At 58.8% G+C, this 23,992-nt stretch overlaps 2 protein-coding genes across 3 annotated transcripts in view; both read right to left on the bottom strand.

Moving 5' to 3' along the window:
- Positions 1-1,785: 1,785 nt before the first annotated feature.
- Positions 1,786-2,790, bottom strand: MAFA (MAF bZIP transcription factor A; the record flags this gene model as incomplete). Its single annotated transcript, XM_080695249.1, has 1 exon — positions 1,786-2,790. One exon carries the CDS (start codon positions 2,788-2,790, stop codon positions 1,786-1,788), a length of 1,005 nt encoding a protein of 334 aa, XP_080551375.1.
- Positions 2,791-10,491: 7,701 nt separating this feature from the next.
- The window catches only part of ZC3H3 (zinc finger CCCH-type containing 3), a gene marked incomplete at both ends in the record, with an annotated part of 90,366 nt that continues 76,865 nt past the window's right edge, over positions 10,492-23,992 (bottom strand). For both annotated transcript variants that reach the window (XM_080693830.1, XM_080693831.1), the window contains 3 exons: positions 10,492-10,523; positions 11,900-12,228; positions 12,596-12,780. In XM_080693830.1, the coding sequence (XP_080549956.1) occupies positions 10,492-10,523; positions 11,900-12,228; positions 12,596-12,780 (546 nt within the window). The remainder of the gene's footprint in view (positions 10,524-11,899; positions 12,229-12,595; positions 12,781-23,992) is intronic.

Genomic DNA, 23,992 nt, shown 5'->3' with positions numbered 1-23,992 from the left:
AGCGGCCGTGGTTAGTCCCTTTAACACGGCCGGCAGAGGTGGAGGCTCCAGGCGCTGCTCTTCTCTCTGGCCTGGGATTTTGCTCCAGTGCCACAGGGCCCAGGAACTGCTTTTTGTGGCTCCTAGAATTGAGGAGATAAACTCAGTGCCCAGGACAAGGGGGAGCCTCTGCTTCGCCAACAGAAGAGCCTCCTCCTGGAGGCACCGTGGAAAGCCCACCACAGATCCAGCCAGTCTCCAGGTCTGCAGAGCGGTCCTCACTGTACTGTGGTGACCCCGGCCAGCAGCCTACAAGCCCTGCCCCTGGGCCACTAGAGGGTAAGGTCTTCAGGGGCCCCAGGCCCTGCCTCTACCAACTGAAGGTGGAGGGCGGGAGGCAGCAGGCGCGGAAGAGCCGCCGACAGCTCTTGCCACCAGGCCACACCGGCCACACTTGGGGTTACCCCTGAGGGCGCTCCTGGCCAGCACCCCAGCCAGCCTTAGCTTGGTGGGGGCCTGCTCCCCTGTGGTGCGGAGCTGGTTGCCACCTGTCAGCCTCGGGTCACCCAGAGGCAAGCAAAGCCCAATCCAGAAACCCCCTTTTTCTTAATGTTCAGGCAGAAACATGGCAAAAACGAAAACCACGGACAAACCAGCCAGGATCCAGTGACTTTGGGATCTAAATGGATTTATTTTGTTTGTATATTAATTTTCCTTTCCCTCAGTTTTGTAGCAAATGAAAAAAAAAACAACAAACAACTGAATTTTGAAGGAGTTGGCGCAGAAGCGTCCTACTCCAGGAAGGCTGGGCAGGAGGGGAGCGGGGAGGCACGGGCACCAGGACCTCAGAAAGCCAGGGCTCCACCCTGGGAGTCTCACCCAGCTTAGCCGTGCCTCTCTCCAGCCGGTCCAGAAAGTGGCCCAGCTTTAAAAAGGGTTCCACAAACAAAACGAAACACAACTTAAAATAAAACACTTTCTTCACCCGCCCATGCCAGGAGGTTCAGGCCTAACCCTCCTCTTTAAATTCTTTCTTTGAGAAATACTGTGCATTGTTTTTCTTTCACTTCTCTTGAAGGTTAAAATAAGATATATTTCCCCAGGAGTCATAAATACGATCTGGTGCATAGAGAAATAGCAGCGCGGGAGTCTGGGCCAGCCCCACCCGGCTGAGCACGGCGACCCCCTCCCCCCCACCCCTCCGTCGAGTACAGCTGGGCAGCAGGCAGCGTCCCCTCGGCTTCCATCTCCAGGGGGCCGGGCAGGGTGGGGGGCAAGCGGGCAGCGGGCAGGCAAGGGCCGGGCCCCCAGCGAGCGAGCAGGCGAGAGAGACGCATGCGGGGACTCGGGACGTCCGAGGGCGCACCGTCTGGGGAAGGAGGGCCTTCCTCCGAGTTTTCTAACACCAAGCAAAATAAATAAAGATGCTTCGAAAATAAGACCGCTTTAAGGAGGAGGAGGAGGAGTGAAACAGGGTAAGGAGAGGGAGGCGGGAAGAAAACGAAGGAGGCGCGGGCGAGCAGAGGCCGCCCGGGAGGGCGCGGCGGCTCTCCGCGGCCAGGCGACGGTGGGCAGGACAGCCGCGCTCGCCCGACTTATGCACAGTGGACGCTCGCGCGAACGTAAGACCCGGCTCGGGCTTCCGCGCCCCCGGGACGCGGCCACCTGGACGGCGGCCGAGGCTCGCGCGGCGGGAGGGCCGGCACCGGGCGGGCGGGCGGCCGGCCACTGCGGGCCTGGGCTGGGGCCGCGGCACGGCGGCCGGCGCGAACTTGTCCCCGGCCGCGCGCGGACCGGAGCCCGCGCTCACAGGAAGAACTCGGGCGCGCTCTTGGCCCCGCCGGGCCCGGCCTGCGGCGGCGAGGGCGCCCGAGGGAAGCCGCCCCGGCCCGCCAGCTTCTCGAATTTCTCCTTGTACAGGTCCCGCTCCTTGGCCAGGCGCCCCACCTCCAGCTTCAGCTGCTCCACCTGGCTCTGGAGCTGGCACTTCTCGCTCTCCAGAATGTGCCGCTGCTGCACCCGCTTGAAGCGGCACGACTGCGCGTAGCCGCGGTTCTTGAGCGTGCGCCGCTTCTGCTTCAGCCGGATCACCTCCTCCTTGCTGAAGCCCCGGAGCTGCCGGTTCAGCTCCCGCACCGACATGGACACCAGCTGGTCGTCGGAGAAGCGCTCCTCCAGGCGCACGTGGAGGCCCGCGCCGCCGCCGCCGTGGTGGTGGTGGTGGTGGTGGGCCGCGTGGTGCGCGCCGTGGTGGTGGCCGGCACCCATGTCGTCGGCGCCGCCGCCGCCCGCGAAGCCCTGGCCCCGGAAGGCCTCGTAGGCCGAGGCGGCCGCCGGGGGGTGCGCGCCAGGGTGCCCGGAGTGGTGGCCACTGCTGATGAGCGCCTCCACCGCGTCCTCGGGCGTCAGGTTGAGCGCCTCTGGGTGGAGGTGGTGCTGATAGCCGCTCATCCAGTACAGATCCTCCAGCGCGGGCTTCCCCGCGGCGCCCCCGACGGCGCTGGGGCCCCCGCTCGGCGGCCCCGAGGCGCCCCCGGCCTGGGAGGCAGCGCCGCCGCCCCCAGCGCCGCCGCCGCCGCCGCCGCCGGTGCCCGGGCTGGGCGCGCAGAAGCTGGGCGAGGAGGGCACCGAGGAGCAGGGCGTGCTGAGCGGCGTCGAGGACAGCGAGCCGGGCGGCAGGCGGTGGCAGAAGCGCTCGGCCTCGGGCGGCTCCTTCTTCACCTCGAACTTCATCAGGTCGAAGTCGTTGACGTACTCGATGGCCAGTGGGCTGCTGGGCAGCTCGGCGCCCATCGCCAGCTCCGCGGCCATCGCCCGGGGCCCGAGCCCGCGCCGCGCCCCGACGGGCGGCCGGGGTGTGTGTGGCCGCGGGCCGCTCGCCCCCCTCCCCAGGAGCTGCGGTCCCGGCGAGGGGGAGGGCGGGCGCAGGCGGGGCAGGCTCCGGGCTGGGACGCCGCAGCGCACCAGGAAAAGTTTCGCGCAGCCAACTCCGAGGCGGGGCGCTGGGGAAGGCCGCCGTCCGGGCCCCTCGGCGGGCCCGGGCCCGCTCCCTGCGGGCGCTCGGGCCCGCGCCTGCCCCTCCTCGTCCTCGGCCGGGACCCGGCCCGCGGCGGTGCGGCCGCGCCTCGGGCCGTGCCGCCCCGCCCCGCGCCCCACCCGCGCTGGCGGCCGGCCCCGCCTCCCAGGCCGAGCGCCGAGCCGCGCGCGCGCTTTTATAGAGCCGGGCACCCGGGCCCGCCTCCCCGGGAGGGGGCGCGCGCCCGCGGGCCAATCGGAGCCCCAGCCCCGCCGCCCTCATTTGCCTATCCCCATGGCAACCCGGAGCCCAGCTGTCAATCTCCTGCGGGAAACAGCTGTGGGAAGGGGTGGGGCTGGGCCGCTGGCCCGAGGAGTGGGCCGGGCCCCCTGGCGGCTGCGGCGGAGGCTGCCCGGCCGGCCCGAGCTGGCGGCGGCCTCCCGGAGCCCGGCGTCCGCGACGGGGCAGCGGCAGAGTTTCCGGAGCAGAACCGGGCGGTGCCCTCGGTGCTCCCGGCCGGCCTCCGGGCCCCGCGCCGGGCCCCAGCCGGGAGCCGCGTCCCCGGTGCGGGCGGCGGCCGCCCTGCCACGGGGTGACACCGCGCGGCCCGAGCGCCGCTATTTTTAGCCGCGTGGCTCGGGCGGGTTCAGGAATCCAGTCAACAAAGTTTCCGGCGCCCCGGGCGGCGGGACGCGAGGCACCCGCACCTGCGGGCCGGAGCGCGGGAGCGGGCCTCCCCAGCCGCGGGCGAGCGAGGGCAGGAGGTGCGGTGGCCGCGGGACACATGGGCCAGAGCTGCAGAAGCTCCGCTTCGGATGGCCCGGTGCGGGTCTTTCGGTTACCTAATTTTGAGTATTGCTGATTTTTAATGACTTTGACAATTAAGCTAAATGTTAAATGTAACCACCTATGTACAGAAGAAGAAAACACCTGGAAGGAGGTGCACTGGAAGCCAGGGATGCGGCGCCCCAGGCCTGGGCTGTGCCTGCTCCTGCTCCTCCGCACAGGGCCAGGGTGCAGCGCACCGAGTGCTTCCTAGCATGCGGGAGGCCCTGGGGAAGGGAGGGAGGAAGGAAAGGAGGACGGTGGGAGGGAGGGAAGAAGGAAGGGAAAAGCACAGGTTCAGGGGCACATGCCTGTAAATTCAGTACTTAGGAGGCTGAGACAGGAGGATCACAGTTCAAGGCCAAACTCTGCGACTTAGCAAGGCCCTCGGCAACTCAGTGAGACCCTGTTTTCAAATAAAAAAGAATGCAAAAGGGCTGGGGTGTAGCTCAGAGATAGGCTGCCCCTGGGTTCAATCCCCAGTACCAAAAAAAAAAAAAAGCCCTGAGCTCCTCCTCCCTGCGAGGCCCTCCTCATCCTCCCATTCCTCTGGGTGGGGCTGGGACTAGGGCTGGGCTGGGGACTTGGAAGGCCAGTCCTTTTTCTAGGAAGGGCCAGGGACAGCTGAGCCCCCCTGCCCAGACTCCCCCACTCTGTGTCCAGAGGGGGCTGTGTTCCCTAGCGGTGCCTTGCTGTGAGAGCTGCAGTCTCCTGCAGCGGAGCCAGAGGCCTGGAGCCAGGGGACCCTGCCTGAGTCCCAGGAGCCCAGGACCCCCAAGAGCTGCATGCCTAGGTGCTGCACCCCATGTGGCCCTTGGGTGTGCTGGCAAGGGAGCCCAGGGGGAAGGAAGGGGTGCGGCCTTGGGTGGCCTGACCCCCTCACCAGGCCCCCTGGTGAGCTGCGGGAGGGGGCTGCCTGCCTGCCTCAGATGTGGCCCCAGCCAGGTGGTGTGGGGACTCAGTCACAACCCAGGAGGACACCCCAAACTCTCAGAGAAGGGAGGACCCCCAGGCTGGAACAGGCAGGGACCCTCCCAGGGGCCACAGCCCCCAGCCTCGGGCCAAGGGACACGCCCACAATGCTGTGGCAGGAGGCACCCCAGCCCCACCCAGCCTGCCTGACCAGTGCAAGGCTCACACAGCTCCTGGACTCAGTGTAAAAGCAAATGTTGGAGGGCTCTGGGCCAGAGCCAGCCCCTCCCTTCCCACACTCCCAGGCCCCACAACAGCACTGACACTCATTCTCCTCCTTGCTGTGGGGGGCAGGGGACTCACTGGGACGAGACCCTTCTGGGAGAGGGAGCGGCCAGTGTGGGGAGAGGTCAGCTTGGCTCTCCCAGGACCACCCTGGTGACCGACACTGAGATGAAATGACCAGGGCCCGCGGGAGCTGGCGAGCGGGGCTGCGTGCAGAGCTGGCTGGGGCCGGGACCCTCCTACTCCTGGACAGGCTTGGTGCTGGAGGTCGGCAGCTCTGTCTGGCATCCTAGAAACTCTTTGGCCCTCAGCTCTTGGCCCCTTGGTGTGGGAGGCCAGCCTTCCAGGGCTCCTGCCTGTCCCTGCCACCTAACCCTCGGTACTTGCAGCTTGGCCTCTGGGTGGGCCCCCCTGTTATTCCAGCCAGGCCAGGAGCAAAGGGTCGAGGCCCCCAAAGGGTTCTTCATCCGGCCAGACCATGGATGCCTACAGAGCAGGCGCACAGGCTCCAGGGCTCAGGGGCCCGAGGCCTGCCAGGCCCCTGTACCTGTAAGTGGCCCTGTGGCCCCAGCGAGGGCCCAGGTCCACTTGCCACCAGCCTGGAGTGGCTGAATGGGTGAGGTGGAAGGGAGCAGACGCACCGCAAGCCCATCACGGCCCACGCTGCCCAGGGCTTTGCACGCCAGCCTTCCAGGCTGGCAGAACTCTGGAGAGGCTGCTGTGTGGTTTGCTGATTAAACACACTCCACAAAATCTTTTTTTTTTTTAAACTGGGGGTTGACCCAGAGGCATTCTACTTCTGAGCTGTACCCACGGCCCTTTTTATTTGATCTTATTTGTTTATGGCACTGGGGATTGGACCCAAGGGCATTTTATCTCCACTTTATACCTCCAGCCCTATTTATTTATTTATTTATTTATTTATTTATTTATTTATTGTACTTGGGATTGAATCCAGGGGCATTTTACCTCTGAGCTACACCCCTGTCCTATTTTTTAAACAGGGTCTCACTAAGTTGCAGAATACCTTGCTAGGTAGCTGAGGCTGCCCACAAACCTCCAATCTTCCTGTCTCCACAAGTACTGGGATTACAGGCATGTGCCACCACACCTGACTTTATTTTTTATTTTGAAGCAGGTCTCAAAATAATCAACAACTAAATTGTTGAAACTGGACTTGAACCTGCACTCCTCCTGTCTCAGCCCCAGGTGCTGGGATTCCAGGTGTGTGCCACCGGTGCCTGGCTTGCACTCCAGAAAGTCTTTCTTGAGCACCTACTGCCCCAGGGATGGGCTTGGTCAGGTAGCATGTCATGTCTGTTCTAGAGCGTCTGTTCTAGAGCGGGGGGTTTGTCCTTGGGGTTGGGGACAGCTGGGGGGGAGGGAGCAGGAGGCTGGTGTAACTGGCAGCGGGTGTAACCTCACGGAGCGGAGCTCTGCGTGCTGGGGGTTCCCTCCCTGCAGGTGTGAGCACCCCAGAGAGAAGGTTGTGTCAGAAGCCACGCCCACCATCCAGGTGGCACAGGTGTGCGTGTGTGCACGTGACAACCTCATGCTGGTTACACTGAGGAGGAGTATGTGGGCTGCCAATACCTGGCCCCCCATATTGTTGGAAAATGCAGTCTGTAAGAGTGGGTGTCGAGACATAAAGTCACTTGGTAAATAGTTTTCTACTGCTGACGGCTGACCAGGGCTTGAGCAGCTCAGAACAGAACAGATTCCTTGACCTCTCCAGTCAGGGGCCCGGGAGGACAGGTCTCCCAGGCTGCAGTTTCACGGGGGCTGGAAAGATCTGCTTCCAGGGCCCTGGGGTTGCAGGCTCAAATCTCCTTGACTCTGTGGGTGGCTCCTACGGTGGAAGGCTGGAGGCTGCTGGGCTCCTCCGCATAGGAGGGCAGGTGGGCTGGCCCCATGCCCCGACTCCCCCGGCCAGTCTGCAGAGGAGATGTGGTCTGTGGGTAGACAGCAAGCCACAGGTTCTGCCCAATGGGGGGCACCAGAGCAGGGACCCCAGGAAGGGACCGGGGTCACCCCAGGGCGTCCTCCATATAGCGAGGTGGAGGACGGCCAGGTGAGAGGGCGGGGGCATTGAGCACGCAGAGGGTGGCCAGCGCCTCCTTCTGAAGGCAGGGGAAGGAGCCCGTGCCTGGGCAGGGTGGCTGACATGGGATCAGGGAGGCTGTGGCAGGGCTGGGTGGCCCGGGCCAGAGGGGCGCCCAGCACAGGGCCCACCAGCTAGCCAGCACCGAGCTCAGTGTATCCCAGCACCCCGAAGGTCCCCAGGGGCTGTCCTAGCCCGGGACATGGTGTCACAGGCAGGACAGTCTGTCTACACTCCCCGGCAGGTGTGCACCCATCAGAATGCTGGGTGTGGTGGCACACGCTTGTAATCCCAGTACTTGGGAGGCTGAGACAGGAGGATGGCAGGTTCAAGGACAGCCTCAACTACTTAGTGAGATCCTTCACAACTTAGTGAGCCCATTTCAAAATAAAGAATTAAAAATGGGGCAGAGGGTGTAATTCAGAGGCAGAATGCCCCGTTCAATCCCCAGGTCCGCAAAACAAAACAAAACAAAACACAAAAACAAATGAAAGTATTCTGCATTGATGCCTCTGTGTCCAGAGCCTACATGTCCATCTTGTCACGGGGATCTCGTGGGGACACAGCTTCTGGGTGTGGTGGCAAGTGCTGAGGTGCTGGTCACCCCAAGCCAGGGGGTGAGAAGTTTGGTTGCTTCTCTGTTCTGCAGAATGATGCTCAGGTCTGGGTCCAGGCTGGGGGCTGTGGGTCCCAGGGCGGGTCAGCTGAAGTGACCCCCCGGGGACTCACTTGCCAAGCCTCTTAGCAGAGATGAGGCTCCCTGGGAGTGAGCCCGCCCTCAGCCCCCCCACTGTTGGGCACCTTCCTCATGCCCTGCCCCAGCACCCATGTAGCACCTGCTGTATGCCGGGCACCAATTGGGGTATACTGGACCACAAACACATCCCAGTTCCTTGCCCTCCCGGGGACAGAGGGCAGCACTGCGCGACAGGGACATGCTCACCAGCAGGGAGGAGAGGGTGGAGAGCAGGGGGCCGCCAGGACACCCTCCCAGCCCCTAGGCGAGCTGGCCAGCACCCTGCCACACACAAAGCCTCTCCCAGGCACACAGGGTGGGGTGCAGAACCACACCCAGCCCACTGCCCTCCCTCTCTGTCCCTGTCCCCCAACCTCAGGGCTCAGGGCTCCCTTGGAGGAGGCCACAGCCCTGGGCCTGCTCTCAGCTGCAGCAGAAAGACCGGCCAGCTGGGGGCTAGGCTGTGAAGCCAGCCCTGCTCCCTCGGCCCAGGCCCTGCATGGGCTCTGAGGACCTCTCAGGTCGCCTACAGACTTGGGGGCTGGGCTCCTGCTGTGGCCACCTGCCTGCTGATGGGCCTGTCAACTGCCGGCTCTGGGACCAGCAGCGCCCCCTAGGAGGCCAGGCCACAATGGCCAACCTCCCAAGGCAGCCTGCACCCATGCACCTCAGCTCTGGCGGTGCAACAGGGCCCTGGTGTCCCTGTCTCAGCAGGAGGGCTAGGCCCTGGCAGGGCAGATCTGGAGAGCTGAGGGTGAGGCTTCCCAGAAGTCGTTGCCACCCTCTCTTCTGGGTGGTGGCCAGGTGACCTCACCTGTAGCCCAAGCTTCTGCTGGCCCCAAGGCCCCTCGGTCAGTTTCCTGGAAGAGGCTCATCCATCATCACCTGCTGACTATTACATGTGAAGCCCAGGGTAACCAATGGACACACACAGCTGAGGGACCGCAAGGACTGACCAGGCCGGCAGAGCACTTCCCAAGCCTTCTTGCCGCTGCGTGGGGCAGAGGGGCCTGGGTCCCGAGCACTGTCCTACCCTTGCTGTCTGACAGTGCCGGGGCCTGCGTGTGGCTGCTGGGCCTTGGTAAGCCCTGGCCATGGTGGAGTGGGTGAGCTGGGGCCCGAGGAGCACACCGTCAGAGTGGGTTCCCAGTGCCCCTGGCAGGCAGGATCTACCAGCCCTCTTACAGCCTTCCCAGGGTTGTGGCTTGCAGGGCCTCGCTGCAGGGACACTCAGCTCACCTGAGCACAAACAAGAGGCCCCGGAGGGAGGCTGGTGCTCCCAGCAGCCAGCCAGCCGAGGCAGCAGCCTGTCCCTGGGCTGGCCATGCGCCGTCACTGTCTCCAGCTCACCTGGCCTGTGACCGTGCTCCTCCCCCGGGAGAGGAGAGCACAAGGGAGGCACCCTGGCTCCTCCTGGCTTGCCGTTCACCCAAGCCGAGGCCCTTGGCCGCGGGTGCCTACTGGGTGGGTGGCACTGGGTGGTTCCAAGGTGCACTTCACCTGCTCTCCTGCACCTGGGGCCAGGGTGGCTCTGTGCCCACCACCCCGGAGGTCGCTGCTGCCAGCCACCCAGGTTGTCTGCTGTGGTAGCATGCCCCCACCCGCTGGCGCTTAGCCCTGGACCCCTGCTCCCCGAGACAGCAACATGTCAGCCCACTCGCTCCGTGAGAGTTGGGCTGCAGCTGCTGCGAGGCCCAAGCGAGGTGTCCCAGGCTCATGTGTGGCTCTTGTGTGCCCAGCAGAAGCAGCCCACCCCATCCCGGCGGCGCAAGGGCCAGCAGCAGAGGCTCCGCCCAACACTGCCGGGCGCACTGGGCTTTCCTTTGGGCCTCCTGACCAGCTACCAAGTCAGGCAGGGAGTCAGTGGGAGTGACAGGGCGACTGCTCTGCTGGGCTGGGACCAGCCCTGGCCCTTGCCTTTGAGGCTGGTATCAAGATCCCCACCTCCTGGCAGGGGCCGCAGTGGAGAGCAGGACCACGGCCTCCCTCTCGCCTGCTGTGGGCTGGCCCCGGGGCCTACAGAAGCCAGGGACCCTCGCAGACATGGTGTAGGCAGAGGCTGGTGCGGTGGCCAGGGGACCAGCCGTGTGGGGGCCGCTAGGTGGGGAGGGGTAGCAGCTGCCCCATGCCAGCATAGAGGCGCCAGCCCGGCCTGGCAGTGTCCCCAGAGTGCATTCTTGGCCTCCCCATCCAGAAGGCTCCCTCCCAGATCCAGGGCTGGGGCTGGCATGGTGGTGGTCAGATGGCCAACTGACACAGGACAGACCTTTATTGCTGAACATAAAATGCCCACCAGGGGCCTCTCCCCTCCCGACAGGAGTTCTGGGTAGAGAGGGCTGTTGTGGAGGCTGGGACGGGGTTGGGGGGGTTGGCGGGGCTGGGTGTGAATCTGCAGGCCCAGGGCAGGGGAGTTAGGGGGCAGGGGGCCTGCTGGGCAGGGGCCTGGCCAAGGGAGGAGAAGGCCCTTGGCACCCTGGCAGCAGAAGGCCTGGGTCCTGGTGGGCAGACTGGTACCACTGCAGGCCCCGTGGGGCTCAGTGGTGGGCAGTCCTCCTCCGGGGCAACGTGGTGGGCACAGCCTCCGTCTTCTCCAAGGGCTCGGGTCTGAGGTAGGTGCGGGCTGGTCCCCGAGGCCCTTCACAGACGCGGTTTGATGTGTAGCGGCTTCCCTACACAGAGAGGGCAAGGTTCAGGTGCCAAGCCACCCAGCCAAGAGGAACCACCCGCTTCCAAATTCCTACTTGAGCAGGGCTCAGGACAGGGACGCCATCAGCCCAGTCCTGCCCCTTGGGGGCTGTAAAGACCTGGCCACTGTCTCCCAGGCCCTGGCCAGCCCAGGGACCTGCCCGGGCCCCAGCAGCTCCTGCATGGTGGTGGGCTCACAGGTGGGAGCCACAACTTGCTGCAGGCTGAGCTATAAATTCTAGGCACACACAGATACACCGGCACACATCGCGCTCACACCGAGGGGGGCTGCCAGACACGAAGGCAGGGCGCTGTGCCTCTGAGTGGGAAGCGGGTGCGTGTGAGCAGGTGGCTGGGGGGCTGAGGACAGGGGTGTGCACACGCTGGGCACCGGCCTGGGCCACCCCCTCAGGAGCCAAGCGCCTGCTGACTGCAGCGGCTTAGTGTGGCTGCCCGTACCAGCATGGTCCGGCCCAGGTGGCCCCGGAAGGCCCCTCTCCTGAAGGTGCCCCTCTTCAGCATCAGGGTTGGGGGCAGCTCAGCCAGCCACAGCCACTTCTACCAGGTGACACATGGCTGGCGCAGCCTGACCTCCTGCCTCCATCCCTCAGCTCCCCTCCTGGCTGAGCCCTTCATGGTCACTGGAGTCTTTCCCCAGCCAAGCTGCTGGCAGTCCCCAGAGCCCTACACCTCCCAAGGTCCTAGGACTGGCAGTTAGGTTCTCTGTCCCCACCCCACTCCACCCAGGGGCCGCCCACATGGGAGGAGCTGGCAGCCCACCCGGGTCCCAGGCGAAGAGGATGAGCCAGGAGGCGGCCCCTCCCAGCAGGCGCTGAGCGTGCTCAGCGGGGCTGTTAGAGAAGCCTGCCGCAAGCATCTTCCATTAACGTTACGACCGTGAAATATGACAATAAAATGATAGCCGTATGGTCGCAAATTTGCAGCCCGCCGAGCTGCGTGGGGTTTATCGTCACTCAAACGCGCAGAAAGCTGTAAAATGTTTACAGAAAGGGTCGTTTGCAGCCATAAAATCCTCTTTTCTCTCCTAAACAAGGCTGAGCGGAGCCATTTACCAAGCCCCAGATGCTCATCGGGGAGAGGCAACATCTGTTCTCTCCAGGAGTGTGCGGTGATCTTCCAGAACAAATTAACAGAAATGGGTGCTTTCTAATTAAATCAGCCCTCGCTGCAGTGGTCTGAGTAGCGGCCACTGCCGCACTCGCTCTCCGCTGGCCCCGCCCCTGGCCAGCAGGTGCATACCCTCCGCCCACTGACGCACCAGGTCCCACCTGGGGACCCCTCCGGTGGCTCTGCTTGGGCGTCAAAGACCCCTGCGTGGCAGAGAGGCTGGGCTGCCTACCTGAGTCCTTGCTGGGGGGCATCCTGGGGGCCCGGGGGCCCGGCTGGCTTGCTGGGCTGGGTGAAGACTGCAGGGAGATGAAGGACGGCAGCTTGCAGAGGCTGCCAGGGCCCCTTCTTGACAAGGCGGCCTTGTCGCGCAGAGATGGCTCCTCCTGGCCCAAGCAGGGAGGAGAGGAGGGAGACGAGGAGGAGGAGGCAGCCTTTGATGACAAGGAAGAGGCCAAGGCCAGCACCCTGGGGGCACGGGGAGGGGATGCTGGGGCTGCAGCCCTGGAGCTGGGGGAGCTGGGCATCTGTCTGGCAGGGCGCTGGGCAGCCGAGGGCTTCCTGCAGGAAAGGAAGGAAGGTGAGGGCAGGCAGCTCCTCTGCCAGCGGGGTGGAAAGGGCTCCAAGCATCCCCGGGTGGCACCCGGCCAGTGGTGGGCTCTGGATCCCTCCTACCCACTTCCTGCCCAGCAACCAACTGGCTCCACACTGAGCCCTGTCCCCCACCTTCAGGGCCTCAGCCTTGGCCCAGGGGAGCCAAGGTGTGGGCATCTCTACAGGCCACCTCACCCCCTGCCTTGAACTGAAGTTTCTTTTTGTATGTCAAGCCCAAAGAGCCGGGCTGGGGCTCACCCCAGAGGGTACTCAGAGTCCCCAGAGCATGGAGGAGCCACCTCTGGCTCAGGTGCAACACCCACTGTCCCATCACCTGGGCCCGTGGCCAGCCGAGGCCCTGCTCCTGGGGGCGGCATCGCTGGGCCCTGGGATGGGAGGCGCTGCTGCCCGCCGGCCAGGGCGCCTCTGGTTGCGATGCAGCAGCTGGCACTGGGTGCCCCGGGGACATGCACCTCTGCGAGCGAAGTCAGGGCACAGCAGCGTGTGTTTCTTCTTGCACTGGGGAAGAAGGGGCACAGCTGAAGGGCACCACGTGGGGAGGCCCAGGCTGGAGGTTCCTGTTGGAAGGCCTCTGGGCACGACCTGAGGACGGAGACTGGCCAGCTAGAGGCTTCCCAGAGCCCAAGGACTGGCACTGCCTGCAGCTCTGCCTGCCTACCACCCCATATGACACGCCCACCCTGGCAGTTCTGGAGCCCAGGGGAAGGGGTGGGGCTCCAGGCCTCAGGGGCCTCTAGCAGGCAGGGCTCAGGCCTGAGCCCAGGCCAGGGCTAGGGGTGCAGTGAGCGGGCCGGCTGAGGCCGGGCAGCACTGGCTCAGGGTTGGGCCAGGCACTTGATCCATGGCACCTGTTATGGGGCTAATTATACCCGTGGGGGAGGGGCACGTCAACAGGCAGGTGCCCGGGCATCGGCTGAGCCTCAGCTCTGTCCACCAGGGCACAGGGAAGCGAGAAACCCTTTCCCTTCCAGCAGCGGAGCCTGCCAAGGGAGACTCCCAGAGAGGGCCAGGCAGTATGGCCTGCCTTCCTGGCCTACCACCCCTCCTGGCTCCACTCTGCAGACCCGCTGTGAGCCCAAGGTCTTTCCAGGGAGCCCCCACTGGAACGTGGCCGGTGCACCAACTGGGAGTTCATGCCATGGCTGAACGCCACTTTCCCAGGCTCTAGGGCTGCCCTGACAGCATGGGTCCTGTGGGAGTGGTCCCGGGCCTCGCGGGGAGCACAGTCCTCTCCTGGGCCTGCAGCAGCAGGGCTGGCCGGGGCAGCGGCCCTGTTCATCTGCTTCCACCACCCCGCCACACAGGAAGGGCCCCGGCCTTGCTCGTGTGCTCCCTTGAGGGTTCCTTCACACAGCGTGGTCCCTCTGTCCTGGGCCTGGGCGGGCACTGGACCCCAGGGCGGAATGGCCAGCAGAGGGGACAGGAGATACGCAGCCAGTGCCCTGAGGCAGGAAAGCCCCCGCCAGCAAGAGCCTCGGGGTGCACTTCAGAGCCAGCAGCAGCCTCAGACAGCAGGCTGGTGGGGCGAGAGTGGACGCAGGGCACTGGCGGAGAGTGGCCGGGCCGCCTGCACCGCATGGTCCCAGAGGGTGGCCACTGAGCCCCTGGAAGCAGCCGATGTGCTACAGCGATCAACACTGGCACTTAAGACAGGAGGAAAAAGCGCTCCCTTCCATGGCATGCACTAAAATTGGAATGAAAAAGAAACAGGTAAAGACTCCTGTTTTTTTTCTTTTTTCTTTTTAATGTGGTACTGGGGGTGGAACCCAGGAGCTTTTCTACCTCTGGGTTATACTCCCAGACCTATTTTATATTTTATTTGGAAACAGGGTCTCACTAAGTTGCTGAGAGCCTCACTAAGTAGCTGAGGCTGGCTCCAAACCTGTGCGATCCTCCTGTCTCCGCCTCCCAAGCGTGGGGATTACAACCGTGCGCCACCACGCCCGGCTCAAGACTACTGTTTTTTCTTGATTACACTTTGAGATGCTTTTTTACTTTTCTTTCTTTCTTTCTTTTTTTTTTATGTGGTACTGGGGATTGAACCCAGGGGCATTTGACCTCTGAGCTATACCCTCTGCCATGTTTTTTATTCTTTATTTTAAAGCAGGGTCTCCCTAAGTTGTGGAGGGCCTCCCTAAATAGCGGAGGCTGTCCATAAACCGCAATTCTCCAGTCTCAGCCTCCTGAATGCTGGGAATACAAGCATATGCCACCATGCCTGGCTTTCCAGCCCTGTATTTTATTCTTTATTTTTGAAACAAGGTCTACGAAGTAGCTGAGGCTCCCACTCACTGGGATTACAAGCATGCATCACCATGCCTGCTGAGATCCTTGATATAGTGAGTTAAATAGAATATATTTCGTGTGTGTGCGTGTGAGTGTGTGTGTGTGTGTGCGTGTGTGTGTTGGGGGGAGGGGCTGGCAAGAAACACAGGGCCCCAAGCATGCTAGGCCAGTGCTTTATCACTGAGCAGTACTCAGTTCTCTTACTTCTCCAGTGCTGAGGACTGAACCAGAACCTCAAATAGGCCAGTGCTCTACCACTGAGGTGCACCCCAACCATTTTCACTTTTTATTTGAGCTGGGGTCTCAGCAAGTTGAACAAGCTGGCCTGAAACTCGAGATCCTTCTGCCTAGCCTCAGGAAGAGAAGCTGGGTTACAGAGGTGCACCACTGTGTTTTTGTTTTTGGTGGTGCTGGTGATAGAACCCATGGGGACCTCCTACCTCTTGCCTACACCCTCAGACCTATTTTATTTGAAAACAGTGTCTTTTCAAGTTGCTTAGAGCCTCCTCGATAAGTTCCTGAGGCTGACTTTGAACCTGTGATCCTCCTGTCTCAGCCTCCTAATTACTGGGTTACAAGCATAGACCACCACATCCTGCTTGAGTCTAGCTTTTTAAACTTTTTTAAGGTAGCTACTAGATAAACAAAAAATAGGGCTGGGGTGTATTTTGGAGGTAGATTGCCCCTGGGTTCCATCCCTAGTACTACAAAAAAATAAAAAATAAAAAATAAGCCGAGTGTGGTGGTACACACTTGTAATCCCAGTACTTGGGAGGCTGAGATAAGAAGGACTGCAGGTTTGAAGACATTCTCAGCAAGTAGTAAGACTCTCATCAACCTAGCAGGACCCTATATCCAAATAAAAATAAAATAGTGCTGGGGGTGTGGCTTGGAGATAACATACCCCTGGGTTCAACCCCCAGTGACACACACACACACACACACACACACACACACACACACACACGGAAAAACATGCTTCTACTGGGAAGGGCTGCTCAAAACTAACCTTCCTCCCCAAGCATCCTGAAACTAGGCTGGAATGTAAACACCCTCTTGGCTCACCCGGGAGGATGAGGACACGCAGAAGGGTGGAGCAGAAGTCTGGGCGCACAGGCAGAAGCGGCCCTGCCTTTCTTTGCTGGGCCACACTCCCGAGACCCAGAGGAGGACCGCTGCCCCGGGAGCTCACCAGGACGCGCTGGGCGGCGGCGACCGGCTGCAGCCGCACCTGCCGCAGTGTCCTCAGAGCTACGCAGCTTCATCCTGTGTGGAAAGAAGACCCTTCTCCACGGCAGGGGAGTGACAGGAAGGACCAGAGAACAGGAGGGAGAAGAGCAGGCGACAGTGCGGGGAGTGGGGAGAGGCGGACGACTAAAACAGCAAGAGACACCAACGCACAGGCTTGGTCGCGCAGCCTGCACTCCCAGGACTCCGGAGGCTGAGGCAGGAGGATGCAGGGATGAGGACAGCCTCAGCAAGTGAGGCTCTCATCAACCTAGCGAGACCCTATTTTAAAATAAAAAGCCAGCCGGGTGTGGTGGCGCATGCTTGCAATCCCAGCATTTGGGAGGCTGAGACAGGAGGATCACAGGTTTACAGCCAGCCTCAGCTACTTAGGCCCTTTGCAATTCAGTGAGACCCTGTTTCAAAATAAAGAATAAAAAAATAGGGTTTGGGGTGTAGCTCGGAGGTAGAATGCCCCTGGGTTTCATCTCCGGTATTGTAAAAATAAATAAATAGCCAGGCTTGGGGCGCACGCTTGTAATCCCAGTACTTGGGAGGCTGCGACAGGACGACCACAGGTTCAGGACAGCCTCAGCCACTTAGTGAGGCCTTCACAACTCAGTGAGACCCTGTTTCAAAATAAAGAATAAAAAATGGGGCTGGGGTGTAGCTCAGAGGTATAATGCCTCTGGGTTCCATCCCTAGCCCCCCCCCCCCAAATACATCAAATCCCATAAATCTGAAATCGCACAGCAATAAACCTGAAAACCATCTGGGTGTGCAGTGGCCCTCACCTGTAATCCCAGCACCTCCACCGGCCACACCCCAGGCCCTTTATAGAAGTTCTTACAAAGCTCAAGTGACCCAAGTGTGGCACTGGCTCAGGCATAACCATGGCAGAACAGAGCCCGAAGCAAACGGACACCACGGGAGGGCTCAGGGTGTGGGGCTGGCCGCAGGCCTGACCACAGTGCGCGGCAAGTGGGGCTGGGCCCTGGTCACAGGGGCTCAAGACCCTCCCCGTCGGACTCAGGAGCCGAGCCTCAACGCAGAGGCCTTTAGCATGATTTAGGGGAGAGAGCTTCTCATATAAGACACTCAGGTACAAACTCCAAAGAAAAGACTGACAGAACTATGCATTACGATTAAGAGTTCCCAGCCAGGCGTGGTGGCGCACACTTGCAATCCCAGTATACGGGAGGAGGCTGAGACAGGAGGATCACAGGTTTGTGGCCAGCTGCAGCTACTTAATGAGGCCCTATTTCAAAATAAAGACGAAAAAGTCATGTCCCTGGGTTCATTCCCCAGAAAAAAATAAAAAATTAAAAAATTAAATAAGAATTTTTGTTCTTTAAAACACACCTCAAAGAAACAAAGCACAAATCAGGAAAAGATTCATGTCACTCATGTGACCGACAGAAGACCCCAGCCAGGGTATTTCCTATTTCCTGTGTTGACGCTCCTTTGAGTCAGTAGATAAAAGGACTTTGGGGAGGATGGCCCCTCACCAGGCAGCACCATGAGGGCGGCCTGGGCGACGCAGAGGGCTGCAAAGGACCACAGGAGGCTAACTCAGCCGACAGCAGTGAGAAGGCTCAACACCCCGTGGTCGCAGGTCCTGCCTGGTCCGCACGGCCCACCCCGTGAGCATCCTCGGAGCTGCCCAGGGCTCTGCAAAGCCACAGATCTGCTCCAGAACTCGCGCATCACCTGCCTTTCTCAGTGGCACCAGGCATGGCCAGCCACGGCGCGAGGCCTCTTGGCGATCCTGCGGTGGTGTCAGACCGCGCACACACAGATGCAGCGGGGGTGCTCTCTCAGCCCCCACCCACCAGCTGGCCCGGCCACAGCGGGTGCAGGTCCGCCACAGGTCTGCCCTCCTCCTCCATGGCTCTGCTGGTGGCCCTGTTCCTGGAGGGCTCACCAGTCTCCTTCCCACCCCACCCGAGGCGGCTTCTCTGCATTGCTGCTGCCTCCCCTCCCCTCTCCACTCACCCAGCACAACGTGGAATCCCAGAACAGAACATGAAGAATGGGGAGATGGGGAAGAGCCCCCGCCCAGCCTGGGGGAGGCCAGCAGAGGCCGGCAGGCTGTGCGCACATGGGCTTCTCAGGTGTGTGTGTGTGTGTGTGTGTGTGTGTGTGTGTGTGTGTGTGTGTACTGAACCCAGGGTGTTCTACCTCTGAGCTTCACCCCCAGCTCAATTTTACTTTTTTTTTTTTTGAAACATAATTTCACTAAGCTGCTGAGGTTGGCCTCAAACCTATGATCTTCCTATTGCAGCCTCCCAAGTACTGGGATTGCGGGTGTGCACCATCATGTCTAGCCAGCTCTGTCTTGAGGTTAGCCGTCTAGCTGTGGTTATGGAGGATGTCACCAGGAGGGAAGACAGAAGGACCAGAACTGCCCGTGGGAGCTTTGTGCATTTTTGGCAAATCTAAAGTAATTCCAAAGTGAAAAGCTTATTATTTTGGATTTGCCAAAATCTATTTTTTCCCCGCATCTGGGGATGGAACCCAGGGGTATCCGACCTCCGAGCTACACCCCCTGCCCTATTTTTTTTTTATTATTCTTTATTTTGAAACAGGGTCTCACTAAGTTGCAGACGGCCTCACTAAGTAGCTGAGGCTGTCCACGAATCACGATCCTCCGGTCTCAGCCTCCCGAGTGCTGGGATGACAAGCGTGCCCACCACGCCCGGCTTAGATTTGCCAAAATCTAAATGCCAAAATCCTTCAAGTCTCGGGAGGGGCCCTGGAGGGGAAGCGAGGGTGAGAGTGGTAGTCAGGCAGTGGAGGCTGGGGTGGGGACTCGTCAGGTACCGTGAGATGCTCCACAGAGGTGAGGATGAGGAGGGCGCGGTCCAGAAGCCCTCCCAGGACTGGCTGGGAGGGCCTGGGAGCAGGGAGGGAGAGAGCACTGCGAGGCCAGTGGAGCGGCTGAGGCTGACCGAGAGGCTCTGTGGGGACGTAAGGTGGCAGAGAGCTTGTAAGAGCCGGCTCAGGGTCACAGGTTTACAGCCAGCTTCAGCAGCTTGGAGACCCTCTGCAACTTAGTGAGACCCTGTTTCAAAATAAAATTGGGCTGAGGCTACAGCTTGGAGGCGGAACAACCCTGGTGCAATCCCTAGTCACACACAGAGTCTGTGAGGAAGCCTGGATTCTGGAGAGAGGTCACAGGTGACAAGGTCAAAGGCTGGAGGTGGTGGCAGAGCGCGCCAAGGCTACCCAGCGGGGGGATGAAGGTGTGGGCAGGGGCTGGGGCTCTGGATTAGGGTCGGCACTAGGGGAGAGCGGGTGACGCTGGGGGTGACAGGCAGAGGAGGGCAGTCAGTGCAGGAGAGGCGAGCCAAGGCCCAGGGGCAGTGGGTGGAGGACAGGTGAGAGTGGTGAGGACCATGCTGTCTCTCTCACCAGGACTCCCCTACCCCAGGCTGGCCACACATCCCGAGCAGAGGAGCCTGGGCAGGACAGGCAGCTGGGAAGAGGCTCCAGGGAGGGCCAGAACCTGAGCCCCTCCACAGGAAGACAAGGGTGGAGCCTGAGCCCAGGTCCCGAGTGCTCACACAGGGGACGGAGGGCTGGGAACCCCAGAGGAGGGAGGAAATAGAGAAAAAGGGCGGGGGTGAGGAGAGATGCCAGGGACACTGAAGCGCTCTCCTAAAGGGGTGGCGAGACTCAGCAAGGGCACGGGAAGGGCACGGGAAGGGCACGGGAAGGGCACGGCCCGACGCCTCCACACCCGAACACCTGGGTGGATGGATCGCCCTCTTGGGAGAAAGAACCCAACATCAGCAGAAAAAGCAGCCGTAGGGACGCGCAGTGCTGGGAAGTCAAAGCAGACGAGCCGTCCCTGCCCTCTGCCCAGCACAAGTGTGCAGGCCCTCATGATTCAGAGGCCCACTGCGTGCGGCCCAGCTCCTGTCGTCCCGCACATCCCAGGCCACCTGCAAATGCTGTGTGTGAGCAAGGGTCAGCTCACAGACAGGAGCGCTCTGCTCCCACCAAATACCTCAGGAAACCTGCCTCCCCGCCACACCGCTGCAGCGGCTGGGGTGCAGCCTGGACCTGACGCCTGGCCACGTGCCAGGAGGCTTCTCTCCTCTGCGCCGGGTGGAGGAAAGCCAGGCCTCTGCCCAGCCACCATGTCAGGGCAGCGTGCTCCTCCTCACCCAGGAGGCCTGGGCGCAGTGCTCCCTGCTCCCTGGGGTGACAAGCAGGGCCTCTGCAGTGCCGGCGGAGGCCAGCAGGGGACAGCAGCTTCTACCTTCAACTGGCCATAAAATGGTAGCACCTCCTCCAACAGCCAAAGTGTTCGCGTTCCCATAGAAAGTGATGGGTCGTACCAAGAGCAAGAAGATCTCAAGCAGAATACTGAAGCCACTGGCACAGCAAAGAGTCAGAATTGCCTGACGAGGGTTTTTAAAGCAGCACCGAAAACGCGCTTCAACAAGCAAGAACAAACATGTTTGAAACAAATGAATCAGAAACCATCAACAAGAACAAGAGGATACAGTAGAACCAAAGGGAAATCTTCAAACTGAAAACACAGCAGTAACTAAAATAAAAAACTCCATGTATGGGTTCAACAGCAGAATAAAAGAGCGCTGAAAAGGAACGCAATATCGAAACGACAGGGACAAAATCAGACTGTGAAGACAGACAGAAGCTCCAAAACCTGTGACTGCAACAAAAGCCTGACGTCCAGACACCTGCAGACGAGAAGGGGAAGAGAACAACTCACAGAAACGAGGGACACCTCCCTAGTCGGAAGAACAAAACACATGCTCAAGAAGCTGAGTGAACCTCAAACAGAATAAAGAAATCTACCCAGAATACATCACACTCATAGAACAAAACGCATGCTCAAGAAGCTGAGTGAACCTCAAACAGAATAAAGAAATCTACCCAGAATACATCACACTCATAGAACAAAACGCATGCTCAAGAAGCTGAGTGAACCTCAAACAGAATAAAGAAATCTACCCAGAATACATCACACTCAGACTTCTGAAAATTAGACACAAAGAAATAACTCTCAGAGGAGCCAGAGAGAAGCCGGGCGTGGTGGCGCCCACTTGTAAACCCAGGACTTGGGAGGCTGAGACAGGAGCAGCGCCGGTCTGAGGCCAGCCTTAGCAAACTAGTGAGGCTCTCAGCAACTAGCAACCCTGTTGCCACAGAAAAAATAAAATAGGCTGGGGGTATAGCCCAGTTATAGAAAGCCCCACCCCTAGTAAAACACACACACACAAAGAAAAAAAGAAGCCAGAGAAAAAGAACATTTTATCCACAGGAAAAAAAAATTAAATGACAGTAAACTTAGCAGACACCATGGAGGAGAGAAGAAGGCAGTGTAGTATTTTTCAACCCAGAATTTTACATTCAGAGAAACACCGCTTAGGAATAAAGGGAAATCAAGCTGTTTTCAGATGGGAGGGGAAAAAGCCTAAAAGAACTTGTCAGTGGTGGTCCTACGCTAAAAGCAAAGACCCAGGTGTAGTGGAGGTACCTGGAGTCCCAACTACTCAGGAGGCTGAGGTGGGAGGATTGCTTGAGCCCAGGTGTGAAGCCAGCCTGGGCAGCAGAGCAATACCTGGTCTCAAACAAACACACACACAAAGATAAACTAACACAGAAACGAAAATAAATTTAAAGGAAATTCTATCTCAGAATAAAAAAGAAAAAGGGTTGGGGAAACCAGGCATGGTGGTGCACGCTTGTAATCCCAGCATTCGGTAGGCTGAGACAGGAGGATAGTGGTTCACAGATAAACTCCAGCTACTTAGTGAGGCCCTTTGCAACCCAGTGAGGCCCTGTTTCAAAATGAAGAATAAAAACTACTGCTGGGAGTGAGGCTCGGAGATGGAAAATGCCCCTGGGTTCCATCCCCAGTACTGGAAAAAAAAAAAAAAAGAAAAGAAAAAGGGTTGGGGAGCAGGCATAGTGATGTACCCCTGGTCTCAATGTTTTGGAGGCTGAGACAGAGGATCATAGGTTCAAGATCAGCCTCAGCAACTCAGCAAGTCTCTTAGCAACCTAGTGAAACCCTGTTTCAAAAACAATTTTTTTTCTTTTCTTTTTCTTTGCAGTACTGGGTATAGAACCCAGGAGCATCCCCGGCCCTATTTTTTTATTCTTTATTTTGAAACAGGGTCTTGCTAAGTTGCAGAGGACCTCAGGAAGTAGCTGAGACTGGCCGCAAATCTGCAATCCTCCTGTCTCAACTTTCCAAATGCTGGGATTCCAAGCCAGCGCCATGACATGGGCCTCAAAAACAAAAATGTGAGCTGGTCATGGTGGCGCACGCTTGTAATCCCCGCGCTTGGGAGGCGGAGACAGGAGAATCGCGCTGGTTCGAAGCCAGCCATGCTGGCTTAAGAGACCCCATTTCCAAATAAAAATATAAAAATAGGTCTGGGAGTGTAGCCCGGAGGTAGAAGGGCTTCCAGGAACCCCAGTACCACCTAAAAAAAAAAAAAAAAAATGTGAAAAATGGCCTGGTAGTATAGCTCAAAGTAGAATGCTCTGGGTTCAATTCCTAGTAACACACACACACACACACACACACACACACACACACACACACACACTTAAAAAACTGTAACAGGCCGGGCATGGTGGCCCACGCTTGTAATCCCCGTGGCTTGGGAGGTGGAGACAGGAGGACTGCACAGGTTCAAAGCCAGCCGCACTGACTTAAGAGACCGTTTCCAAATAAAGTATAAAAAATAGGTCTGGGAATGTAGCCCGGAGGTAGAAGGGTTTCCAGGAACCCCAGTACCACCAAAACAAAACAAAACAAAAAACCAAAACAACAACAACAACAACAAAAAAAAACTATAACAGTGTCTAATATAGTTTTTTTGTTTTTTGCAGTATTGGGGATGGAACCCAGGGGCATTCTACCTCTGAGCGACACCCCCAGCCCTATTTTTTGTTCTTTTTTTTTTGCAGGTCTGGAGATGGAACCCAGGGGCATTCGACCTGCGAGCTACACCCCCTGCCCTATTTTTTTTTTTTTTTTGAAACCGGGTCTCACTGAGTTGCAGAGGGCCTCACTTAGTAGCTGAGGCTGTCCACAAACTGCAATCCTCCGGTCTCAGCCTCCCAAATGCTGGGATTACAAGCGTGCACCACCACACCCGGCTTGTTCTTTATTTTTGAAACGGTCTCATTGAGTTGCAAGGAACCTCACTAAGTAGCTGAGGCTGTCCACAAACTGCGATTTTCTGGTCTCTGCCTCCCCAATGCTGAGATTACAAGCATGCGCCTCCATGCCCGGCTAATATAGTTGTAAATGTATGCCAAGAAAACATTTAAAGCAATTACAAATGGAAGAGAATAGAGCAGAAAGTAAGCTCCCTGCACTTCACTCAAACTCATACAACGCCAAAACTAAGACTTGAACACTTCTGATTTATAACATAATGCCTCGGGCAAACACTAAGAAAACTACATAAATGATTAATCAAAAGACGATTTTTTTTTTGTGTGTGTGTGGGTCTGGGGATAGAACCCAGGGGCATTTGACCTCCGAGGTGCACCCCATCCCTATTTTTCTTAAATTCTTTTTAAAATTTCAAACAGGGTCTCACTAAGTTGCAGAGGGCCTCACTAAGTAGCTGAGGCTGTCTCCCGAATGCTGGGATTACAAGCATGAGCCACCATGCCCAACAGAATACGATTATTTTTAAAAGGTTTAAATAATTCATAGAAAGGCAAGAAACAAGCCAAGAATGGTGGTGCACACCTGTAATCCCAGTACTTTGGGAAGCTGAGACAGGAAGATTGAAAGTTCACCACCAGCCTCAGCAATTTAGCAAGGCTCCCAATAACCCAGCAAGACTTTGTTTTCAAATTTAAAAAAAATAGGAAAATCAGGCTGGGATGTAGCTCAGAGGCAGAATGCCCCTGGGGTTAATCTACAGCACCACCAGAGGGTTTGGGAGGGGGAAAAGGAGAGAGGAAGAGAGGGAGAGAGGGACAGAGAGAGAGAAAGAGAGAGGTAGAAAACAAAATAAAAGAGAAAGAAAACCCAGAAAAACAAAACCAATGGCAAACTAAACCCTTAATAGCTCAATAACTACACTAAATGTAAATGTCATAAAGAGGTCAATTACAAAGATAGGACAAGCATGGGGGCACACTCCTTTAATACCAGTACTTGGGAGGCTAACATAAGAAGATCACAGAT

This window comes from Muscardinus avellanarius (assembly GCF_963383645.1).
Source record: "Muscardinus avellanarius genome assembly, chromosome: 4".
NCBI lineage: Eukaryota > Metazoa > Chordata > Mammalia > Rodentia > Gliridae > Muscardinus > Muscardinus avellanarius.
The sequence above is the reverse complement of the archived record's forward strand: the minus strand, read 5'-3'. Positions and strand labels throughout refer to the sequence as shown.